The 19,964-nt window shown below is 40.4% G+C and overlaps 1 protein-coding gene across 1 annotated transcript in view; it reads left to right on the top strand.

Annotated features, from left to right (window-relative positions):
* Sorcs3 (sortilin related VPS10 domain containing receptor 3) overlaps nucleotides 1–18,631 on the top strand; it is a 596,124-nt gene extending 577,493 nt beyond the window's left edge. The window contains exons 21-27 of the mRNA XM_021151815.3: nucleotides 1,342–1,465; nucleotides 3,079–3,191; nucleotides 7,259–7,390; nucleotides 9,517–9,616; nucleotides 10,530–10,635; nucleotides 15,821–15,981; nucleotides 16,794–18,631. Of these exons, the coding sequence (XP_021007474.1) occupies nucleotides 1,342–1,465; nucleotides 3,079–3,191; nucleotides 7,259–7,390; nucleotides 9,517–9,616; nucleotides 10,530–10,635; nucleotides 15,821–15,981; nucleotides 16,794–16,858 (801 nt within the window). The 3' untranslated portion in view covers nucleotides 16,859–18,631. The remainder of the gene's footprint in view (nucleotides 1–1,341; nucleotides 1,466–3,078; nucleotides 3,192–7,258; nucleotides 7,391–9,516; nucleotides 9,617–10,529; nucleotides 10,636–15,820; nucleotides 15,982–16,793) is intronic.
* Nucleotides 18,632–19,964: the final 1,333 nt, after the last annotated feature.

Below are 19,964 nucleotides of genomic sequence, written 5' to 3'. Positions count from 1 at the left end.
GTATGATAGAGAAACCTCTACCTTATCATTTTGTCAGCTCCAAAGGTACAGCTGTGTACATTATAATGCTATATGTATGGCTGTATGTAGAGTAATATGTATGTATGTATCCCTATACTGTAGTAGATGTTCTCATTTTGGGGAAGAGATATGAGAAGCTTAGGGTAGTATCTCTAACTCTGTCCAGCTACCACCAGTCTGATCATGAAGGAAGGCTGTAGAATTTGAAACAGAAGAAATCGAAATAGTTCCTCAGAAGTCCTGCCAAATCTGGCGAGCAGAAAAGGATTTCAGTCTTACAGAAGGAACACTGTCTAAAAACAGCATCTTCAAGTCTTTGCATCTCTCTGTGTGAATATATCCAGTCAGTCATGGATAGACACTGCGAGAGCTGGCACACACTTAACTCCTCAGAGGGCACTTCTGTGCACACTTCAACAAGCCACATTAGTATTCTGCATTTTATTGTTTCTGTGTGCAGAGAGGAGAAGGAGTCTGCTCATCTGTGCTTGAGTCATATCTTCTTTATATGCCTTAGTTCCAGCCTCCAACTTCTATACATTACCTTCCAGAGAACAGGCAGCATTAGAGAATATGAGCTTTAAGAAAACTACTAAATATTGACTCTTCCATCTCAGGATCTGCCTTCTCTTCTATAATCATCTACTTATATTTCTCTTTTTATCCTTTATAAGTTCACATATCTGGCTAAGTCAGGAGGAAGGAAAAAGAAAACTGAATCACAGCCTATTATATATGCATGTTTGAATATTCTCAACCTAATAAAAATGGCAAAAAGTGCTTTGCAAGTGAAAACAGATATAATTCCACAAAAATCCATTTTAAGGCCATCACATTGCTTTGTGTGTGTTTCTGTTGTAAGAATGACAGTGTGCTTAAATTGGGTGACACTGAAGTAAGTAACAGGTCACTTCCTGAAAAGCCCTTGTAGCCCAAAGGAGTATAGAATATAAGGGATACTGGATATTGAAGTAATTCCTTGTTCCAAGAGCAATCGAAAACAGGATTTAAAAAGCTGATGTTATTTTGCCCAGAAGAAAGAACAAGGTGACATAACAACTCAACAGTGTTGCTCATTTTTCAGGATTAAAATTTTATGAATTTTAAATTGATTAATGTTTTTACTAGTTCCCAGAGAAATAACACAGTTTGTGGGAACTAAATAAAATTGTTAGTTCTTTTCTTTTCTTTTTTAAAGTGAAAAGCCCTTGGGTGCTGTCATGCTATGCATATGCATGCCATTCTCAGATTTACAAAAATGAGAGACAGTCTGGTACACTAGGGAAGATTGAAGGGGTGTCACTCTTTTCTCTCTTACAGCCCCTCATCACCTTGGACAGCAGCATCTCTTTCACATTCCTTGCAGAGGGAACCAACACCATCACTGTCCAGGTTGCTGCTGGGAATGCCCTCATCCAAGACACAAAAGAGATTGCAGTACATGGTAAGCTCTGAGTGTGATATTCTCTTCTGCTCATGCAGGTCCCTCTTCCTATCTTGGTGCCAACCATAAACTGCTTTAGAATTCATCAGGTTAATAGGGAATCAACATCCACAAATGTAGACTTCAATGGATGGAGAAGTCAAATTGAAAAATAAACAGATCACTGGTAGTCATCTGTTGTCCCTTGTACAGGAACAAATCTTGTGGTGCATCTAGATGACTATATGTTTGGGTTAGTTGTTAGACAAGGAAAGCTAAAATAGATGAATGAGCTCAATATGATGATCTGCTAAGCCATCTACAACATGTGTGCAGTGTTTACATTGTGACATGGGACAAGGGATCTATCTACAAAGCGAGAGGAGCAATGTTCCCCATCCTACAGAACTCACATCTTGGGTAATGAGATGATCTATACAGAGCAAATGTAGTTTTCCAGATGTGATTGTTGGAAATTCTAACATCATTGTCTGCAAAGGCTTTATAATGAGCCTAAAATCATAAGCTTATGTAGCTTTATACACATGATATAATAATATATGCCAGGAAAGTTAAAGCAAAACTCTCTAGGAGAATAAAGCATAATAAAGGAGGGGGTAGGAGAGAGGTTCTTATAAAGGGCTAAGGAAGGGATAGGCACACCTATGAAAATGTCATTATGAAGCTTAATATAATACACTATGGATGTACAGCAATAAAAATAAATATAAGCTAAAATGAAGGCAGAGAAGGTGATGAGCAGGGTTTTCACATGTTCTGAAAAATAGTTTTTTGATTACTACATTTATTTTAAATGAAATTGATGGTCTTATGCTACCATCCCTCCAGACCTCCCATAAATTCCCAGATATCCACTATCATTGTAGTTGTCTAGAAAGTCATACAAGTATGTGTGGGTTTCTGATGAAGGCAATTTCTATAGCATTGTCCTGGTGAGGTGGTTTTTTTGTTTTTTGTTTTTTGGTTTTTGGGTTTTATTTTTTTTTGTTTGTTTTCCCTATTTCTCTGCCAACTGGTCACTGACACCCCTTATTAGGACCTGAAGTAAATCTTTTTATTAGAGTGTAAATCTATGCTGAAACTGGTGCGCATAAGAAATGCCGATTTTTATGGATGAGCACCAAGAGGACAACTTGTCTACCTATCAACCAGATCAAGAATCAAGCATTACCCTACATCCCTAGAGAAAAGGTTTAACCTACTTTCCTTGCATGTGAGGGTTTTTTTTTTTTTTTTACAACATTATCAACAATGGAACAGAAGGACAGAGAGGTGGAGACTTCCATTCCAATGAAGCCATGATTGTTATGTTTCAGTTTGGCTTCGAGATATCCACAGAAGGGAGTTCAGATCTTTTTTTGTTTTTTTTGCTTGTCTTCCACTTCAGCCAATATTCTTTACAGGAGTTAGAAATATGGGGAAGAGCACAAATCTACTCCTGGTGGGAAATTTTCCTTCTTTTCAGAAGCCAAAGGAAGAGTTAAAATAAGGAAAGGTATCTGAAGCGTGTGAAGAGAACCGATTCCTGATGTACATGGCTATGGGCCCAGTGCCCATCAAACCCTCTCTTATCCCAGTCCGCTAGCTTCCCCTGACATTCTGTCTCCTTGCAGAATACTTCCAGTCACAGCTCTTATCGTTCTCTCCAAATCTGGATTACCACAATCCTGATATCCCTGAGTGGAGGCAAGACATTGGCAATGTCATCAAGCGAGCTCTGATTAAAGTAAGTTAACTGTATTTAGATTGCTTATTTTTGAGCTAAGAAAAATAGATGGTACTGCTGGGCATGGTGGCACATGCCATCCCACGACTTGGGAGGCAGAGGCAGGCAGATTTCTGTGTTTGAGACCAGCCTGGTCTACAAAGTAAGTTCCAGGATAGCCAGGGCTACACAGAGAAACCCTTTCTCAACCCCCCAACCCCCCAAAAAAAGGTAGTGTCAAGAATTGAAGCTGTTAGTCTACAGACAAGTAGGGATTATTTCTCCATACAGAAAAGGAAAGGATGAATAGGAAAAACTAAAGAAGTGAAGGAGATAAAAGAGACAGGCAATCTGAGAATGGAGGAGGGGATAATCTAGTGTTCAAAGATGGAAATTGGCTCAGTGTTGGATCCAAGTATTTTTGAGACAGGAACTTGACCCTCTTAATGGAAAATGGATAAACCATTTGGTAAATATACACTTATTTATGCATTTATCTACCCTTTGCTTACAATTAGAGCCTTTTAAATACATATTTAACTTCACTAGACTACTACTGACCACACATGAATGCAGAGGGCTAGGAAACACAGCAACCCATCAGGAAAATAAACCTATAGATTTAAGCCAAGGTCATATTCTCTTTGGTGAAAATAAAACATTTGTTAAGCATTCTCCCAGCAATGTACTAGAATTTTGAGATGAATGAAACAGTCCATTTGAGAAGTAAATCTAACGTTCAATTAGTTCTATGGCAGAGTCATAACCAGCATCTCCAAAAAGCACTGAGAAATGTGTACCTTCACTGTCCTAGAGATTACAAGGTTGACACAGACATGTGATCCCATTGATACTTCTTGAACTACTGGAATGGTTCTGGAGGAGATATGTGAACATATTTTAAAGGATATATGTCACTTAACAGGGAAGAGATGGTGTCTTTCAGGTAGAATGAACCGTCCATGCCAAGCAATTCTGCTGGAAGAGCTTATTACATTGCAGAAATGACATAGGGTTTGATGTGGTCAATCTCTGCCTGGCAGGAGGACAAAGTGGGCAAGGATTGACTACAGTGATTAAGTTCTAGTGTGAAGATTCTGAAGAGCTAAGTTGTATTCATCAGAGTATGTGAAATGTATGGTGTCTTCTTTACATAAGAAAATGCTGTCCGTGGATAGATTTTTCCAGGTATCTATTGTGGTGGCAATGCAAAAGAAAGGCTGACAGGAAGGGCAGAATGTTGGGATGATTTCAAAATAAATAGAAAGGTTGTTTTCACGAGGGGCAATAAAAATCTCAAAGATAAAGGAGACAAAATCTCATTAAGAAAATGAACCATAAAAATAAGAGGAACATATTGGTGGGAAGCAAAGGAACAATCTACAATTCAGACAATATGGAGGGGGCATCCTCCCCGTTAATGACTTGGGTACTGTATGGGAAAATTGTAGTTGGGGAACCCATGTGAGTTTGGAGGACATGAGAAATGACTGTGTGAACATGACTAGTCAGAAATGTAAATCTGAGGGCCAAGCAGAGGTTCTGGCTAGAAGGAAGATGTCAGCACCTATGCTTGGGAACTCTTATGTCTTGTTCTGGAGGAAAATGGGGGTGGAGAATCCTGATTGCTAAAATATCTGAGAGGACACAGAAAAGAGACAGGGACGGATATGGAGAAGGAACTGACAGAAAGGAAGCGGACTATATAAGTGAGGAACACAGAGGGGAATTCCTATACGCATTATCTCAAGGGACCTTCTGACTTTTTATAAAGGAATGTTTCATAGAAAGAGATATGAACAGGATAGCTGTGTTATGCTTCTTTATTCTGTTTGGGCTACTTGGACTTATAAGTGACAAACATTTATCTCTTGAAAGTCCACAGATATTAGAAAGATGAAAATAAAAGCATTGGCAAGAGTGTGACTCACTGATGACATTTTCTCACTTTGTGTTCACATGGTGGGAAGAGGACAACCTGACTATCTGAGACTACTTTAATAAAGGCGTTGACCTTGTTCCTGAGTGTCCTACCCTCCTGTCCTTATCACTTTCCCCACGCCCTTCCTTCCTGTATCATCACATTGGTGATGAGGCTTAAAACAAAAATTGTTGGGGGAGTACAAGTATTTAAACCATGGCCTATATGCTTAATATATCATATAGGTTGGGGATCATTTTCCATGTGTTTGCAGCTACTAAAAACTGAACAGCTTTTGAAGGAACCTTTGGAAGACTGCATGCCAGGTGGGGCCTAGACCTTAAATCTTCAAGCAGCCCTTCAGATGGCTTTAAATGAATCTAGAAGCACAGCTTTCAAGGACCCACTATGATCTCTGAGAGACTCTGATGTAACTATTCCTGAATCAAGGATCATACCAGCCAATCACTGACAGGCTCACCCCTTCGATCCATTGGGTAATCCTCAGCACAGTGCACTCTTCTCTGATTTATGCACGAGGACTCAGAGAGTCCCAGATTCTTGGTGGTCATGCCTCTTTGCAGGGTACTGAGACATCTGGAACTGCAAGACAATGCCTTTTTGGTTGGTAGATTTGTTAGACTTGATTGCTTTTTCTGCCTCTCTTCCTGGCTCTCTTTTGTTCTTTATAACATCCCCAAGAGTTAACTCTAATCATTAAGCCTAGTTCTACATGAGAATCAGAGCTGAGCAAATAGGAAACAATCTACCCTCTTGCCTCTACTCAATTCAGCAAGCGTTCATTGGTTCATTGACTTTCTACCATGCCAAGAAACTTTGGAAGAGTAAAGTATCCTCAAAGATTCTCAGGAATGCCTGGGGAAGCACACCACCACAACTTCACAGAAAACCTTTCAGAACCTTCGAGAACCTTTTAGATGCATTTGGAGAAAACGGTGGAGATGATCTCTATCCCTGGAGAGGGAGGCCATGGTGATTTGAATAATCTGGAGAAGATTACTGTAGGCAGATGGTCACAAGAGCCTCCTGGGAGAGAGGTGGTACCTCAGTTGAATCACAACCCCCCTCCCATACTTGTATTGAGTGAACAGGCAGTGTTCTGAATGAAAGACCCTCAATGCACACTGGGAAGAATAATCTATGGGAAAATTCAGTTTACTCTCACCCAATTTTTCAGTCAGAGAGTTTTGCCTCTTTTAAGGTTTTAATCACAGAAATCAGTAAAATCATCCACTCAAGAATAGAAAAAATGTACTCATAGCCTCAAATTTAACCTTTGCATCTTAATTTTATATACTTTTATGTTTTTATCCACGTGTAACCAAAAACGTTGTATAAAAGTCCATGAGCAGGCAGCCATCCTAAGCATCCATGGGACCTCAACACCGCCTTCCAACTACAAGAATATTCTTCCACATAGTTATACGAGTGTTTTCTTAATTTTTGAATGTTTAATCTTTCCATTTATTTTTTATTCTACATAATATTGTGTTTCCTCCTATGCATGGCTTTTCAAGCATTTAGAACCATTTCTTTAGGACTAAACACACTGCAATTGCTGACTGAAGAATATGAATATTTTTACACCCTGTAAGAGAGTCCTTTGGAAAGAAAATTGATGATGGGTATCAGTTCTGTTTCATACTACCAGCCCAAGGGTGGCTCCCCTTCCACTGCAGCCGCACCAATAATGCTCTTAAACTTAAAACATTCCCCCTTTAACTGGAGAAGACAAGTGCTCTTCTGCTGTTATTTTGAATTTGCTTCTCCCTGTTTTTGTTTATAACAGCTTGCTTCTCATTTGGAGCCAGTCTATTCATGTTTGAGCCATTGCTCTAGTTCTCTCAATGGGGGGGGGGAGTAGAAAATACGAGAGGAACTTATTTCAGAAATCATTTGGAATACCCTCAAAGTTTCAGTAAAAATGTAAATGGGAGCAGAAGAGAGAGAAGTCAATGATTCTTTACCTGGCAGCTCCAGGGGGAAACAGGAGAGAAGTCTGGGTGCACACTGTAGTCTGGGACTGAAATACTGTGTGTTTAAAAGTTCATACAGGCTGTCTAGTTATGAATAGTACTCTTTTCCTGGGTAATAATGTGGATGCCTGACCCCTGACCCCTCACTGCTTGATCTAAATGCTTTGCAGGTGACCAGTGTCCCAGAAGACCAGATCCTCGTGGCTGTGTTCCCGGGTCTCCCCACTTCAGCAGAGCTTTTCATTCTCCCACCTAAGAACTTGACAGAGAGGAGGAAAGGCCACGAAGGGGATCTAGAACAAGTAAGTGACCCCTGCCACCACACCAGACTCTGAGTTAATGTCCCTGCCACCACACCAAACTCTGAGTTAATGTCCCTGCCACCATACCAGACTCTGAGTTATACAAAGTTGTTTTTAGTCATAGAGGGAGAAAAGCTTACCAGTTACCTAGTGACTCTGGCACCAACATCCACGATCTTAAACAATTGTCACCCCTATGCATAATACGTAAAAACAGAATAGTGTCACTGGCCTCTTATTACAGGGGTTGGAATCCCTGAAACTCATGTGTCTTTTCAATAGCTTCTGGGTAGCAAGGAGGAAAGAAAAGATGAAGGGTAAAAGGGACAGACATAAACACACAGAGAGAAAACAGATACAAAGACAGGCAAAGGTGTACATGCTTGGGTTTCTCTATCTGTTTATGGAAACGAGGGCTTCTTGTCTTTAAACTGCACTGGCCCTAGAGATGCTGGTCAATTTAACTACTGTTTCCAGAGAGAAAACAAACTGCTTTCAGATACATTTCTTTGAAGAGAGATGGATTGCCTCATTTTGCTTTGACAAAGGGAGCAGTATTTGCAAAATGGGTTGTAGCTGACTGCCATTATTTGGACACGTGGTTCATGTGATCTGCACATAGCCCTGGAAGCAAATAGAGTCCTAGTCTGCGGTTTCTATCAAGTTTGCTTCCACTGGGATATTTGTGGCTCTATACCGTGCCACCCTCTCCTATCTTCTTGTGATGCTAAGTCAGGAAATGAGATGGGATAAAGCTGCTGAAAAGGCCGTGTGATTTAAATACAATTGTTTCTATGTGGAACAACCATTGCTGAGACTCTGCATTCTTCTGATTCTCGCCTGGTGTACTGGCTAGTGTTGTGTCAACTTGATGCAAGCTGGAATTATCACAGAGAAATGAGCTTCAGTTGGGGAAATGCCTCTACGAGATCCAGCTATAAGGCATTTTCTCAATTATTGATCAAGGGGGAAAGGCCCCTTGTGGGTGGGACCATCTCTGGGCTGGTAGTCTTGGGTTCTATAAGAGAGCAGGCTGAGCAAGCCAGGGGAAGCAAGTCAGTAAGGAACATCCCTCCATGGCCTTCACATCAGCTCCTGCCTCCTGACCTGCTTGAGTTCCAGTCCTGACTTCCTTGGTGATGAACAGCAATGTGGAAGTGTAAGCTGAATAAACCCTTTCCTCCCCAACTGCTTCTTGGTCATGATGATTTGTCCAGGAATAGAAACCCCGACTAAGACACCTGGCCCGGCTGACACCCATCTCTATGTCCAACCACAGTATGCAGACAGAAGAACTGCTTTGTCCTTTTCTCTGAGGACTGAGGAGATTCTTTGCATCACAGGGATGCATGTTGAAGTCAACCAAAAATAACCCATCTTCTTGGTGCACATAACCCTTTCCTTAGACTACATTATCACAAATGGCATGTCACAACCATGCACTGCATTTGGAAGGTACATTGGCCATCCATCCTTTTAGGGAAATGGGTAATTACAGGAATGAATAGCAACTACAATATTAAAGTATGTACAGCCAGATACCAGTTGGGACAACAGTCTCAGCTTTCATGTGGGAATTACAGTGATAAAATCGATGTTATGTGTTATGAGACTTGCTGGGGAAAAGCAAAGAGGAAATTATCCCATGAAAGGAGGCAGTCCGTACTTTGATGTGTGCTTCCCATTGTCTCTGGGATGGAATATACACAGGATTGGGCTGGGGCTCCTGATGTTCTTTAGTCCCTGCAGGTGTCTCTGTACCCAGTATGTTACCTGATCGGATTAAAGAACTAATGATGAGTTGACGTTCTTTCATTGAACCCACAACATGCCTCTGGTTATAAAGGCAGGGATGAAAGAGCCCTAAGCTAGAAGTTGAATGAAATACTATGTCTGTTAGAGTTCTCATTCACGGGGAGAATTGGAAAGCTGTTCTTTCTTCTTTGACATGCCCCCTTCTGCCTCTCCACTTCTAGGTTTCACGCAGCTCTGTAGGGTGTGAGAACCAAGTTGATGTCCCTATCCCATGAATGAACTTGATTCTTTTTTTTTTTTTGCCAGTTGACTCATGAGGGAGCACTATCCCTTGCCACATCCATCCGTGATCCTTCTCTCTTATTTTACAGATTGTAGAGACACTATTTAATGCGCTTAATCAAAACTTGGTACAGTTTGAGCTGAAGCCAGGTGTCCAGGTCATTGTTTATGTCACACAGCTGACATTAGGTGAGTGCTTACTGGGAGTCAGGGGATATGAGGATGGATGGGCTGATATTTTAAACAGAAAAGGGAAGAAATAATTTCTAAAACCCTTTCCATAGATGATACAATAACTAAGCCTATATCTGTGGCAATGGCTGAGAAAGTTACTCTTGTGTTTCTGAGGGTATTCGGGAGGTACTACAGGAGGAATTTCTTACAAAGGGCTTTGCAGTCAAAACCTGCCTAATATTTAGAGAAAAAGTTCTTTTTTTTTTTTTAACTCTGACTTTATATTGGAGATGGTTGAGTTTTATGGATAATACTTGAACTCTTCAAAAGTCTTTAATTTTCTGAATTTTTCTTAGAGGTCAGCTTAGGAAACTTTTAGATCCATTCCTTTTATGGTATGTGAGTTCACATGGGAAGAAGGGCCAGTTAGCTTTTGCTGGGTGCCTTACAAAAGGAGTAGAAATGATATGTTGTATTCTGAATTGATGTGTAGCCCCGAGAGGCTGATTGTTCAGTGGGTCTTACTGATTTCAGAATTTTCTGGTAAAGAATTCCTAAAACTCATCACCTAGGGGACTGGCACCAGTAGAGTGCAGTAGAGGTTGAGTCAAACAGTCCAAGGTTGTATTTCTGGTTAATCAAAGGCTGTCAGTGTGCTGTCATACTGTTAAGAAGACTAAGGAGACAAAGAATTCAAGACCCCTCCTCCCTCAACTAGTCCCACACATTCAGATTGCACCCTAACAATCCAGCAAGTGTTCCCAGATATAACAGAAGAGATAAGTTTCCTTGAAGGCTCAGAGCAGCTCTTCTCATTATTGAACGCTTCTTACGGCATTTAAATGAGAGTGGACAGTCAGCCTAGGTCTCCACTGCATCCAGCCTCAGCTCCCTCTTCAGAGTAAGCATGTCTCCTTTTCATTCCTAGCTCCCCTGGTGGACTCCAGTGCTGGGCATAGCAGCTCTGCCATGCTTATGCTCCTCTCCGTGGTATTCGTCGGCTTGGCTGTGTTTCTGATCTACAAGTTTAAAAGGTATGTGCTACTGTCAGTCGGGCTGTACCTCTAGGCTAGGAACACTGCAGTTGACTCTTCCTATGACCAGTGTTCCTTAACTCATATTGACGATATGATCTTTATTTTTTTTTCTTTCTGAAGCTCTCCCTGGCAATGGGAAAAAAAATCAGGAGTGGTTGACGATGAAGGAATGAATGATGAAGGAATGAATGTTTATAGAATCAGAGTTGGCTTCACCTTGTAGGCTTCATGGGTTAAGAAAATAAGGATTAGTTACCCACTCACATGTCTGTATACACATGCCTCTTTATCTCACGAGGTGGTAGCTATCTAGTGTTTCTTTGTAATTTGCATGCTGCGTGATAAACATATAGCTCAATTTGTGAAGTATTTGCCTAGCATGCTCAAGGCCCTGGATCTGGTCCCCATCACCTTCTACCAGACATAATGGCACATGACTGTTATTCTAGCACTTGAAAGTTAGAGGCAAGAATATCAAAAGTTTAAGCTCATCACCAGCTACCAGTTTGAAGCTACCCTGGGCTATATGAGAATATGGTTCAATTTAAGGAGAGGGAAAGAGAGAGAGAGAGAGAGAGAGAGAGAGAGAGAGAGAGAGAGAGAGAGAGAGAGAGAGAGAGAGAGAGAGAGAAGAAAAATTATTGCATATTATATATTGCTCCTATTTTCTTCTTTTCCTGTTTCTAAAGCAGAATTTTTAGTAAAAGCAAACCCCACATGTATTCAGAAAGTGTTTTTGAAACCCCCATGAATAACAGGGTTATTAACAAAATGAATGAAGCTGGAATGAACAATTATTACATATTAATATTCAAAGTATGTAAAGGTCCACAGAGGTTTACTGGCACAAATTCTAACCACTGAAATGAGATGGACTCAGTTTAACCTCTGGCATTTATATCCTTGGGCAACTGTATTTCCATCTTCGTGCCTTCATTTCCTCACGTGTTAGATGTGAAAAAACAATCATATCTCATGGTTTGGGTGTGTGAATTAAAAATACTATGTTTAATAATTATATAATTATATACCATAATAATAATGTAGGAGCTATAGCTACCATATACTAAGTGGTCAAGAAATCCTGAGGTATTACTAATAACAAAGATCTAATGACCATGTATATATTCCAGTGATGTCTGTGGGCCATAAGCTGACATGTAACATAAGAGTCTCTCAAAAATTATGATGAATAGATGTACTTTGTGGAATTCTGGGAAAAATAAAGGAACATAAAGGTTTTCTTTTATTATCTTTAATCTTTTTTTTTTACAGTCCAGTTGTTATCACCCTCCCATTCTGCCCTCCTATAATTCCTGCTCCCCTGTCTCTAAGAAGATGTCCCTACCCTCCACACCTCTCCACACACCAGCTAGGCCTCCCCATTACCTGGGGCCTCAAGTCTCTCAAGGGTTAGTTATATCCTTGCACACTGAGGCCAGACCAGGCAGACCTCTGCTGTATATGTGTCAGGGGCCTCAGACCAGCTAGTGTATGCTGCCTGGTTGGTGGTTCAGTGTCTGAGAGATCTTGAGGGTCCAGGTTAGTTAAGACTGCTGGTCTTCCTATGGGGTCTCCCTTCTCCTTGACTTCCTCCAGTCATTGAGTTTTTAAAGCATGCCTTAGTCTGGGAGTGTTCCTAGGATGAGAAGATTATCTTTGTAGATTGTAGAGGGCTTGATGGTAGGTAGCTCTCCTCTTCTCTCTCCATTTATTTTCTTCTCCAGTGGATATTTCAGTTGCTTAGAAACATCGTTTTTTAATTCAATATAAAGCTGATTGTTGATCACAAGGGCAAGGATTTCTCAACTCTCTCTCTCTCTCACACGCTCACTGGAAGAACAGACTTAGCCTACTTTGCCAGTGGATTTGCAAACCTGAATGTGATTCATGTGCTTTTGGGTCAAGGTGGGTCAACCCATCTGCTCCTTGTTGCTTTGAATAGAAAAAAAAAAAAAAAACCAAAAACCCTTAGGGTATAATTAAAGAGAAAATGTTTAGTAGGAAAAGAAAAACACCATTTTATGGATGTACTTAAATTATATGCAAAAATGAGTGTCAGTCATCCAAGGAATTGTCTGTGAGAATTTTGGGGTTGTGATGAATATACAGACTGGGGTGTGAATATCAATTGAGCAAACCATATCCTATCTTGTTTTACCATTCAGTTCCACAGTGGCTGAAGGGGCAGGGTCAACAGAAATCCTTCCAGAAGCGAATTTTGTTTGTCACACCTCTCCACATCAAATCAAGCCAATTTGTAACTTAGAACTTTTCTCAGTTATATGCAGGTTCCTAAACTCCTTACACAGTCAACTTCTTTCTGTAGACAACTCTAACTTTGGAGACTTTCGTGCATGAATAAGCTTATACAGTAAGATCTCAGAATTAGTCCACTTTTTATTTCTCACTCATCAGCCAGAACTTTCTGCCTCTGACAGTAGATGAGTGTCAGTCAAACTGGATAAACAGCATTAAGCCAAAGGTGAGCCTTTGCTCTCTCAGCCCACATTCTTGGATGTTATCCTCTTCAAGCTCCAGGCCTTTGGGTGATGCTCTGATGAATTTTCTTTAATTTCTCTGGCCTTTTCTTTTCTCCCCGTCTTGCAGCATCCCAATGGTGGCTGTGCAGTGTATGCCAGCTAGCAAATAAGGAAAGGTCAGGCTTCCTGTATCTCCCACTCTCTTTTGCCTATTCATTACCACCCAACAGAGTATGCTATAATAATGAACACACATCATCATCATCTGCAAGGATATGGAAGCCCCCGGTATGACTGGAAGTCAGCTTTTAATTTTGACTTAATTGAAAATACAAATAGTTACACATGCCTAGCAAACATGGCTAAATGGCTCAGACAAGGCAATGAGGGCAGTTTCATTTTTGTTTCTAGATTATCGGCTATAATGCTTATACAAGCAAAATTTTCTATTTATGGCCACCAGCTCAAACTAATTTAAACATCCATTCATTAGACAAATACATATTGAGTACTTGCTATGTTCTGTGTCCTGAGAACCACCCAATGAGGTTAAGAGTGTTGTTGGATCCCTAAAATCCTTCAAGTAATATCATTCCGCCCAGCCCATTACATCGGCCTCATAGATAGCAAGTGTTATTTCCAGACATTTTAGCACTATAATTCAAAATGATTTTGAAGTGACTTTTCCTTTCTGAAAAATCCCCAACAAGACCAGCTTTCTATCCTTGTATATCTTTTTCTCTGGTTAGTCAAGAAAATGTTAGAGCCCTTACATTTCTTTCTTCCTCTCTTTTTAAAAATAAGGTTTTCATTATCATTCAGTCTGCTTTTCTCAGAACTGGAGCAAATGAATATAAACAGCACCTGGATTTTGTTTGCTTGCTTGCTTTTGGGGGGGGGGATCCTTGGGTTCTCAATTTTATTCTTCTTATTTAAACCTGTACAGATATGTGGCTCAAGATACATCCATTGATCTTTTTATAGAAACTCAGAGCTCAGACTTGACTGACATATTCAAAAGTTCCACAAGTGGATGCGTTAAGTAATGAAAAGCAACTTGACAGCTTTTTCTAATGTTACAAATTGTGATGTCAAAGTCAGCTCCTTCCAGCCATCTATAAAAGATGAAAACTTGCTTATTTTCAGGAATTGAAATAGAGTGAGCAGTCATTGTAAGGCCTAATGAGTGCAAACGCTCACAGGTGCCTTTAGCAAAACAGGAGGGGTAGGTAACACATCTAGCTAAAACTCTGAAATATGCAGGTCTGTATGAACAGGAATGGCTTCACTGTCCCCAGACATAGTGAATATTAATTTTACAGTTGAGCTTGACATGAATAACTAATTATAATTTTCTAATTAGAAGCAATGTAAGTCATTAGACTATATCTGCATTTAGCTAAAAAAAAATCAAAGGCTCAACTCAAACTATCTGTCTAACCCCCCCCTATATATATATAGTCTATCCTTTATCACATAGCTAACAAACATCTATCTATCTATCTATCTATCTATCTATCTATCTATCTATCTATCTATCATCTATCTATCCAATCATCTATTTACTTTTCTCTCTCTTCATCTTTTCTTTTATCCCAGCCTTGCCTCAAAAGCATTAGATAGCTGAGGATGACCTTGAACTGATTAATTCTCATGCTTGTATCTTCCCAGCGCTTAAACTACAGGTATGCATCTTAGAGCCAGTTTATTTGAGGCTGGAGATTAAACCCAGAGCTTTATGAATGCTGTGCAGGCACTTCTGTCAACTGAGTTGATATTCAGCCACTGAATTTTCCATTTTGTACATTAATAGATTGTGTGGGTTTCTAGCTCACAGACCTTGTACATTTCAGGTATAGTAAGTTGGGTGACACTGATATTGGCCAATAGCAAACATGAGAACATGCCTTGTCATTTATGGAAACAAAACGAAGACATGGATGTGGAACACAGAGGTCAGGCAGAGACAAGTGTGTGCTTAAAACCTGTTCTCAGAATTTTCATTAAGAGTTATCATGGAAAATTACTAAATATCACCACATTGTGCCTCATTTAAGGTCAGAATAGAAGGAAGAAGATATAAATCCTACTGATTGAAACTAAGACAAGGGAGAGATGCACTTTTAGGAATGCATGGCATATGCTGGGTTGGATTAGACATGAGAAGACATGTATTGGCTTTCTGTCATTTTAGAATTTAGTTCAACATCCTTACCTTTCAATAAAATAAGGAAATTATCCTCTGGTTATGATGTGACTACATACAAATTCAGTCTTTGAATTGTAATCCACTCTAGAAGAATAAATAGACAGAGCACAGGGTTTGGGCATTTTATTCATTCATTCATTCAGCAGATGCCTAAGAAATGCAACTGTGTGCTAACTGCATATCTGTGACATGACTCAAAGTCCAGCTACTTAAAAAAAATGTAATTACAGGTAAATATTTTCAGATTTTGCCGAGTAACCAATCAACATTCCATTTCCAAGAAGTTCTGTGGGTAACCTCTTAATTGGGCATCTTAGTTGCTGGCTAACCTTCTATGCTTGGGCTCAGTAGCTTGTGTGGCCAGGCCTTACCTTGACACTGGCTGTTCCTGTTAATACCATTTTCTCCTCCTCTACTCCCCAGGACATCTTATTGCCCACATCAGGTATGCTCTTTTATCTCACGCTGCTTTTGTTCCTACCTCCTGTAGGAAAATCCCCTGGATTAACATCTATGCCCAAGTCCAACATGACAAGGAACAGGAGATGATCGGGTCAGTGAGCCAAAGTGAAAACGCACCCAAAATCACACTCAGTGACTTCACGGAGCCCGAGGAGCTGCTGGACAAAGAGCTGGACACGCGGGTCATAGGTATGTGTGCCTGTGCCACCTTGCTCAGTGTCCTCTGTCATCAAGTTATCAGTCATTTGCTGGCATTGTGTGTGCCACTGGACAGTCCTGGACTACAAGGCTGAGGGGGGGGGAAGTTGCCTACAGTGACATACTCTTCTTTAAAATTCATTTGCCACCTCTAGCTACATGAAATTGACAGACTACATATATTTTTTCCATTAGAATTTAATAAAGATTAGAAACATGGGCGTCCCAGTGGAGGATAAAGGCAATTATCCACTGCTATGGGGAGGTTTTTTTTCTTTCTTTCTTTTTTTAAGTCCATAAACCTAAAGTCATCTAAGTCCTTAATGCTACTTACATGAATGCAGAGCATAGTATGGACTGCCTTTACTTGGCCAATCGGTTAACCTTGTAAATACTCAGTACCAAACATTCCTCAACTGTAAAATGGGAATAATGGTACCAGGATTCTGTTTAACTGTCATAGGCTCTCTGGAATTCTGCCCTGAAATTGTTCCCCTCATTAAATGACGTTATGAATTAATGCAATGCCTGCTCCATTGTAAGTGTTTGCTACATGCTAGCTGTTGTTGTTACGATCAATACAGAATACGATGACGGTCAGACTATTGTTTCTACCTATGTACTACTATTTGGGGAGGTGGATGAGAAGTTTACAAACCGGTAGGAATATCGAGATGCCCTCCTTCATTAAAACATACAACCTGTTCCAGGCAGTTTGGTATTTGTCAGAGAATAAAAAAGCTTTGCCACCCTACTGGAACTGACTTCAGTTTCCTCTCTGTGTCTTTTCTCCTCTTCTACAGGAAGCATTGCCACCATTGCAAGCAGCGAGAGCACAAAGGAGATCCCCAACTGTACAAGCGTTTAACCAAGAAGCCACGTGGCCAATCACCTTCCCGACTTTTTATTTTTGATGACTACTATGACTATTATTATGGAAAAATGAAAATGTCTTTTTTTATCTTTTGTTTACCGTCATAAATAGTAAGCAGATGCTTAGCTTTGGGAGGCAAAAAAAGAGGCATTCTTAGGTGATCATAATGGGATGAAGGGATATATGGTTGTATTTGTATTAAGAATGCTTCTTCCCACGGGTTTCTTGCTTTACTCTGCTGTCAGGAGAGCAAGGTTCTTCTTGTGTAGTTCTGACCTTTTTTGAGTTGGGTTTTCGTTAACTTCATCCTTCCTTACCCCTCCCATGCTCCACACTACATACACATACAACACAGACCATTCCCCAGTTCAATTGCAGGACATAGGTTGAGGGGGAGTGGACGTAGCTGCCAAAGGCACGCACACCTTTCCGAAAGAGGCCCTGCCTCATGCATGTTGAAACTGAGGCTAAAGATGGTGTATTGTATATAACTACAATGTAAATAGCTTTTTATTTCCTAAGAAATAATTTAATGTTTAGTAAAAAAGAAAACAGAAAAAAAGAAAGATGTGTGTGTTGGCTTCTGCACTCACCTTCAGAGCTGACCGCCCCCCCAGCCTGCCTGATGTGTTGGATTCTGGATGCTCTCCAGCTGTCTTTCACTCAACTCTTGCGTCTCTGTCCACACCATAGCCTGTTTCTGCTTATGTATATAAAGGGGGTGGGGGAGGGCTTCTTCAGGGCAATTGACAAAGGAAGGACTTCAGTGGCATTCAGGAACATGGGGGTTGTTTTTCTTCCTAGGATAACATGGAAGGAATCACAGAGACTAGTAGAGACTTCAAACTCTCATAAAGAAATAAAGAAAAAAAGGTGTTTATCAGCCTGAGAAAGCAGTCCTCTCTAAGGAAGCAGCAAGGAATCTAAAGATCCTGCCACTCTGTTTTCTAATTGGGTTTCATGGATATGTGCATTGCCCATGGTGAGCTGCCCAGCTGTTCTGAGCTCAGAACATTCCCTGGGCATTATGTGAGGTCCAGTGAGCACCTCCTGGCATGACAAGAATCAGAGAGGCTGGAAGGGATTTCCCACTTGTGGAATCCTGAGTCTGTGCAAACCCTGCAGGCCAAACAAAGTTCTAGTCTTTAATGATATTAGTCGGAGTGATTTTAGCAAAGCTGTGCTTTTTGCTTGTCAGATGTACACAACTTCCTTAAAGTCAGATGTCGGCCTTCAGTTCCCTTAAGGTCGTTCCCTCTCCTCTGGGGTGAATGGCTTTCCTAGCACCCCAGCCCCTCCAACTATTTAACATGCCAATTCTTTTCAGAAGGATCACTTTACACCATGCTGCAAGCATCATTTTCATTTTTGGGCTCTGCCTGTGCACACTTGTTTCAAAGAATGATATACTGTATATATATATATATATATGAGAAGAAAGGCCACATTTTGTACCTGTTAACCTTCATGGGATGCTGTTCATATTCCTCTTTGTGAGACACAGGGAGAATGTGATAGAGACATCTAGCTGGCTGCAGCATAGGTCAGTATTAGAAGGGTTTCTAAAGACCCCTCTTTTTCATTTCAAGGGTTAAATGGGGCAGAGAATTGCAATATGTGTACTAAACACTGGAATACAGTGCATGAGTCATATCTATATATATATACAGTATATGTACATATACTGTTCTTGGTTTTACTGTTCCATTTGAATATTTCTACTGTAAAAAAAAGACAGTGGTTTTGAAATTGTTGAAAATAAATGTATTTTTGTACATCAAAGCTATTTACTTGGCGGAGAATTCTCTCTTTTAGTGTTTTTATTTTTTACATAGTGTATCCATAAGACATGGCTGCAATACTATTACATAGCCACCCCACCCTGCACCCCAAAAGGAAAGGCTTATTGGAACACATACGTATGTATCTTTTGTTTGTGAGTCTATTATGAGTTTATGAGTTATGATTGTGATTTCGTAAGCTCAGGCCTTGCAGGTTAGGTTGGAATACCCGGCAAGCTGGTGTCAGGTGTTTGGAGTCTGCCCTATAAGAAAATTGCAGAATTCCACACAGGACATGCTGAAATCTGGTGTGAATGCTTAGCCATTTTTTTTTCTATTTACCTTTGCTCACATTGCCATGCCTAACATCAAGGCCCAAGGAAATATACTCTTCCTTCTGTGTTGGTGGTCACTACTAGATTACATAGAGTGAGCTGTGGATAAATATTGCCAGCACAGGGAAGGAATGAGCAACTTAAAACAATAGTGATTTGTTAGTCTTCTTGATTTTCTATCACCCTAGTGGGGCTTCTGTTAAATGACCTCTTTAAATCAGAATCCATGTTTGTTATTCAAATGTGAATGGCCAGGTCTTTGGGCATAGATATTAGCAACCACAAAGACTTTGAATACTAATTTCCAATGAGTGGTTGATCTGGAACTGCCACTCGGGTCTTATAGATATTACCTAGTTACTTTTGTGCGGCTGTGAAGAGACACTATGACAATGACGGCTTATAAAAGAATTGACTTAATTTGGGGGCTTATCCTCAAGGCAGGGAGGATGGCAGTGAGCATGGCAGCAGGCAGGAAGACAGGCAAGCATGATGCTGTAGCAGCAACTAAGAGCTTACCTCTGACACACAAGCATGACGCAGAAAGAGAAAGCTTACATTCTGGTTCTTATGCATTGGGGAGAGAGGAAGAGATAACAGAAGAAAGAGTTGGCTTGTGAAAATTCAAAGGCACACTTCCTCTGACCATGCTGCAACTCCTTCTCCTTCCCAAATACTTCCACTAAGTGTTGACCAAGCATTCAAATATATGAACCTCTGGAGGAGATGATCATTCAAACCACTAGAAGATGTGAGCAAGAGGAAGGACAACTATAGGTCCTCCCTTTGATCCACTCCTTCCTGATGGCAGTGTAAGTTCAACTTCAGTTTTTTTTCCTTTGGTCCTTAGATGGGGAAGTGGTTCTCTCCTTCATGTTGGGTTCTTAGGGCATGTGAACCATGGCCTCCACTAAGGAATGTATATGGTATGTTTATATCCCTCTATTAAGTAAAATACCTAATATATTTCTGAGAGTCTCAGAA

This window comes from Mus caroli, unplaced genomic scaffold (genome assembly GCF_978045245.1).
Source record: "Mus caroli unplaced genomic scaffold, Mus_caroli_1 scaffold_20, whole genome shotgun sequence".
Taxonomy (NCBI): domain Eukaryota; kingdom Metazoa; phylum Chordata; class Mammalia; order Rodentia; family Muridae; genus Mus; species Mus caroli.
The sequence above is the reverse complement of the archived record's forward strand: the minus strand, read 5'-3'. Positions and strand labels throughout refer to the sequence as shown.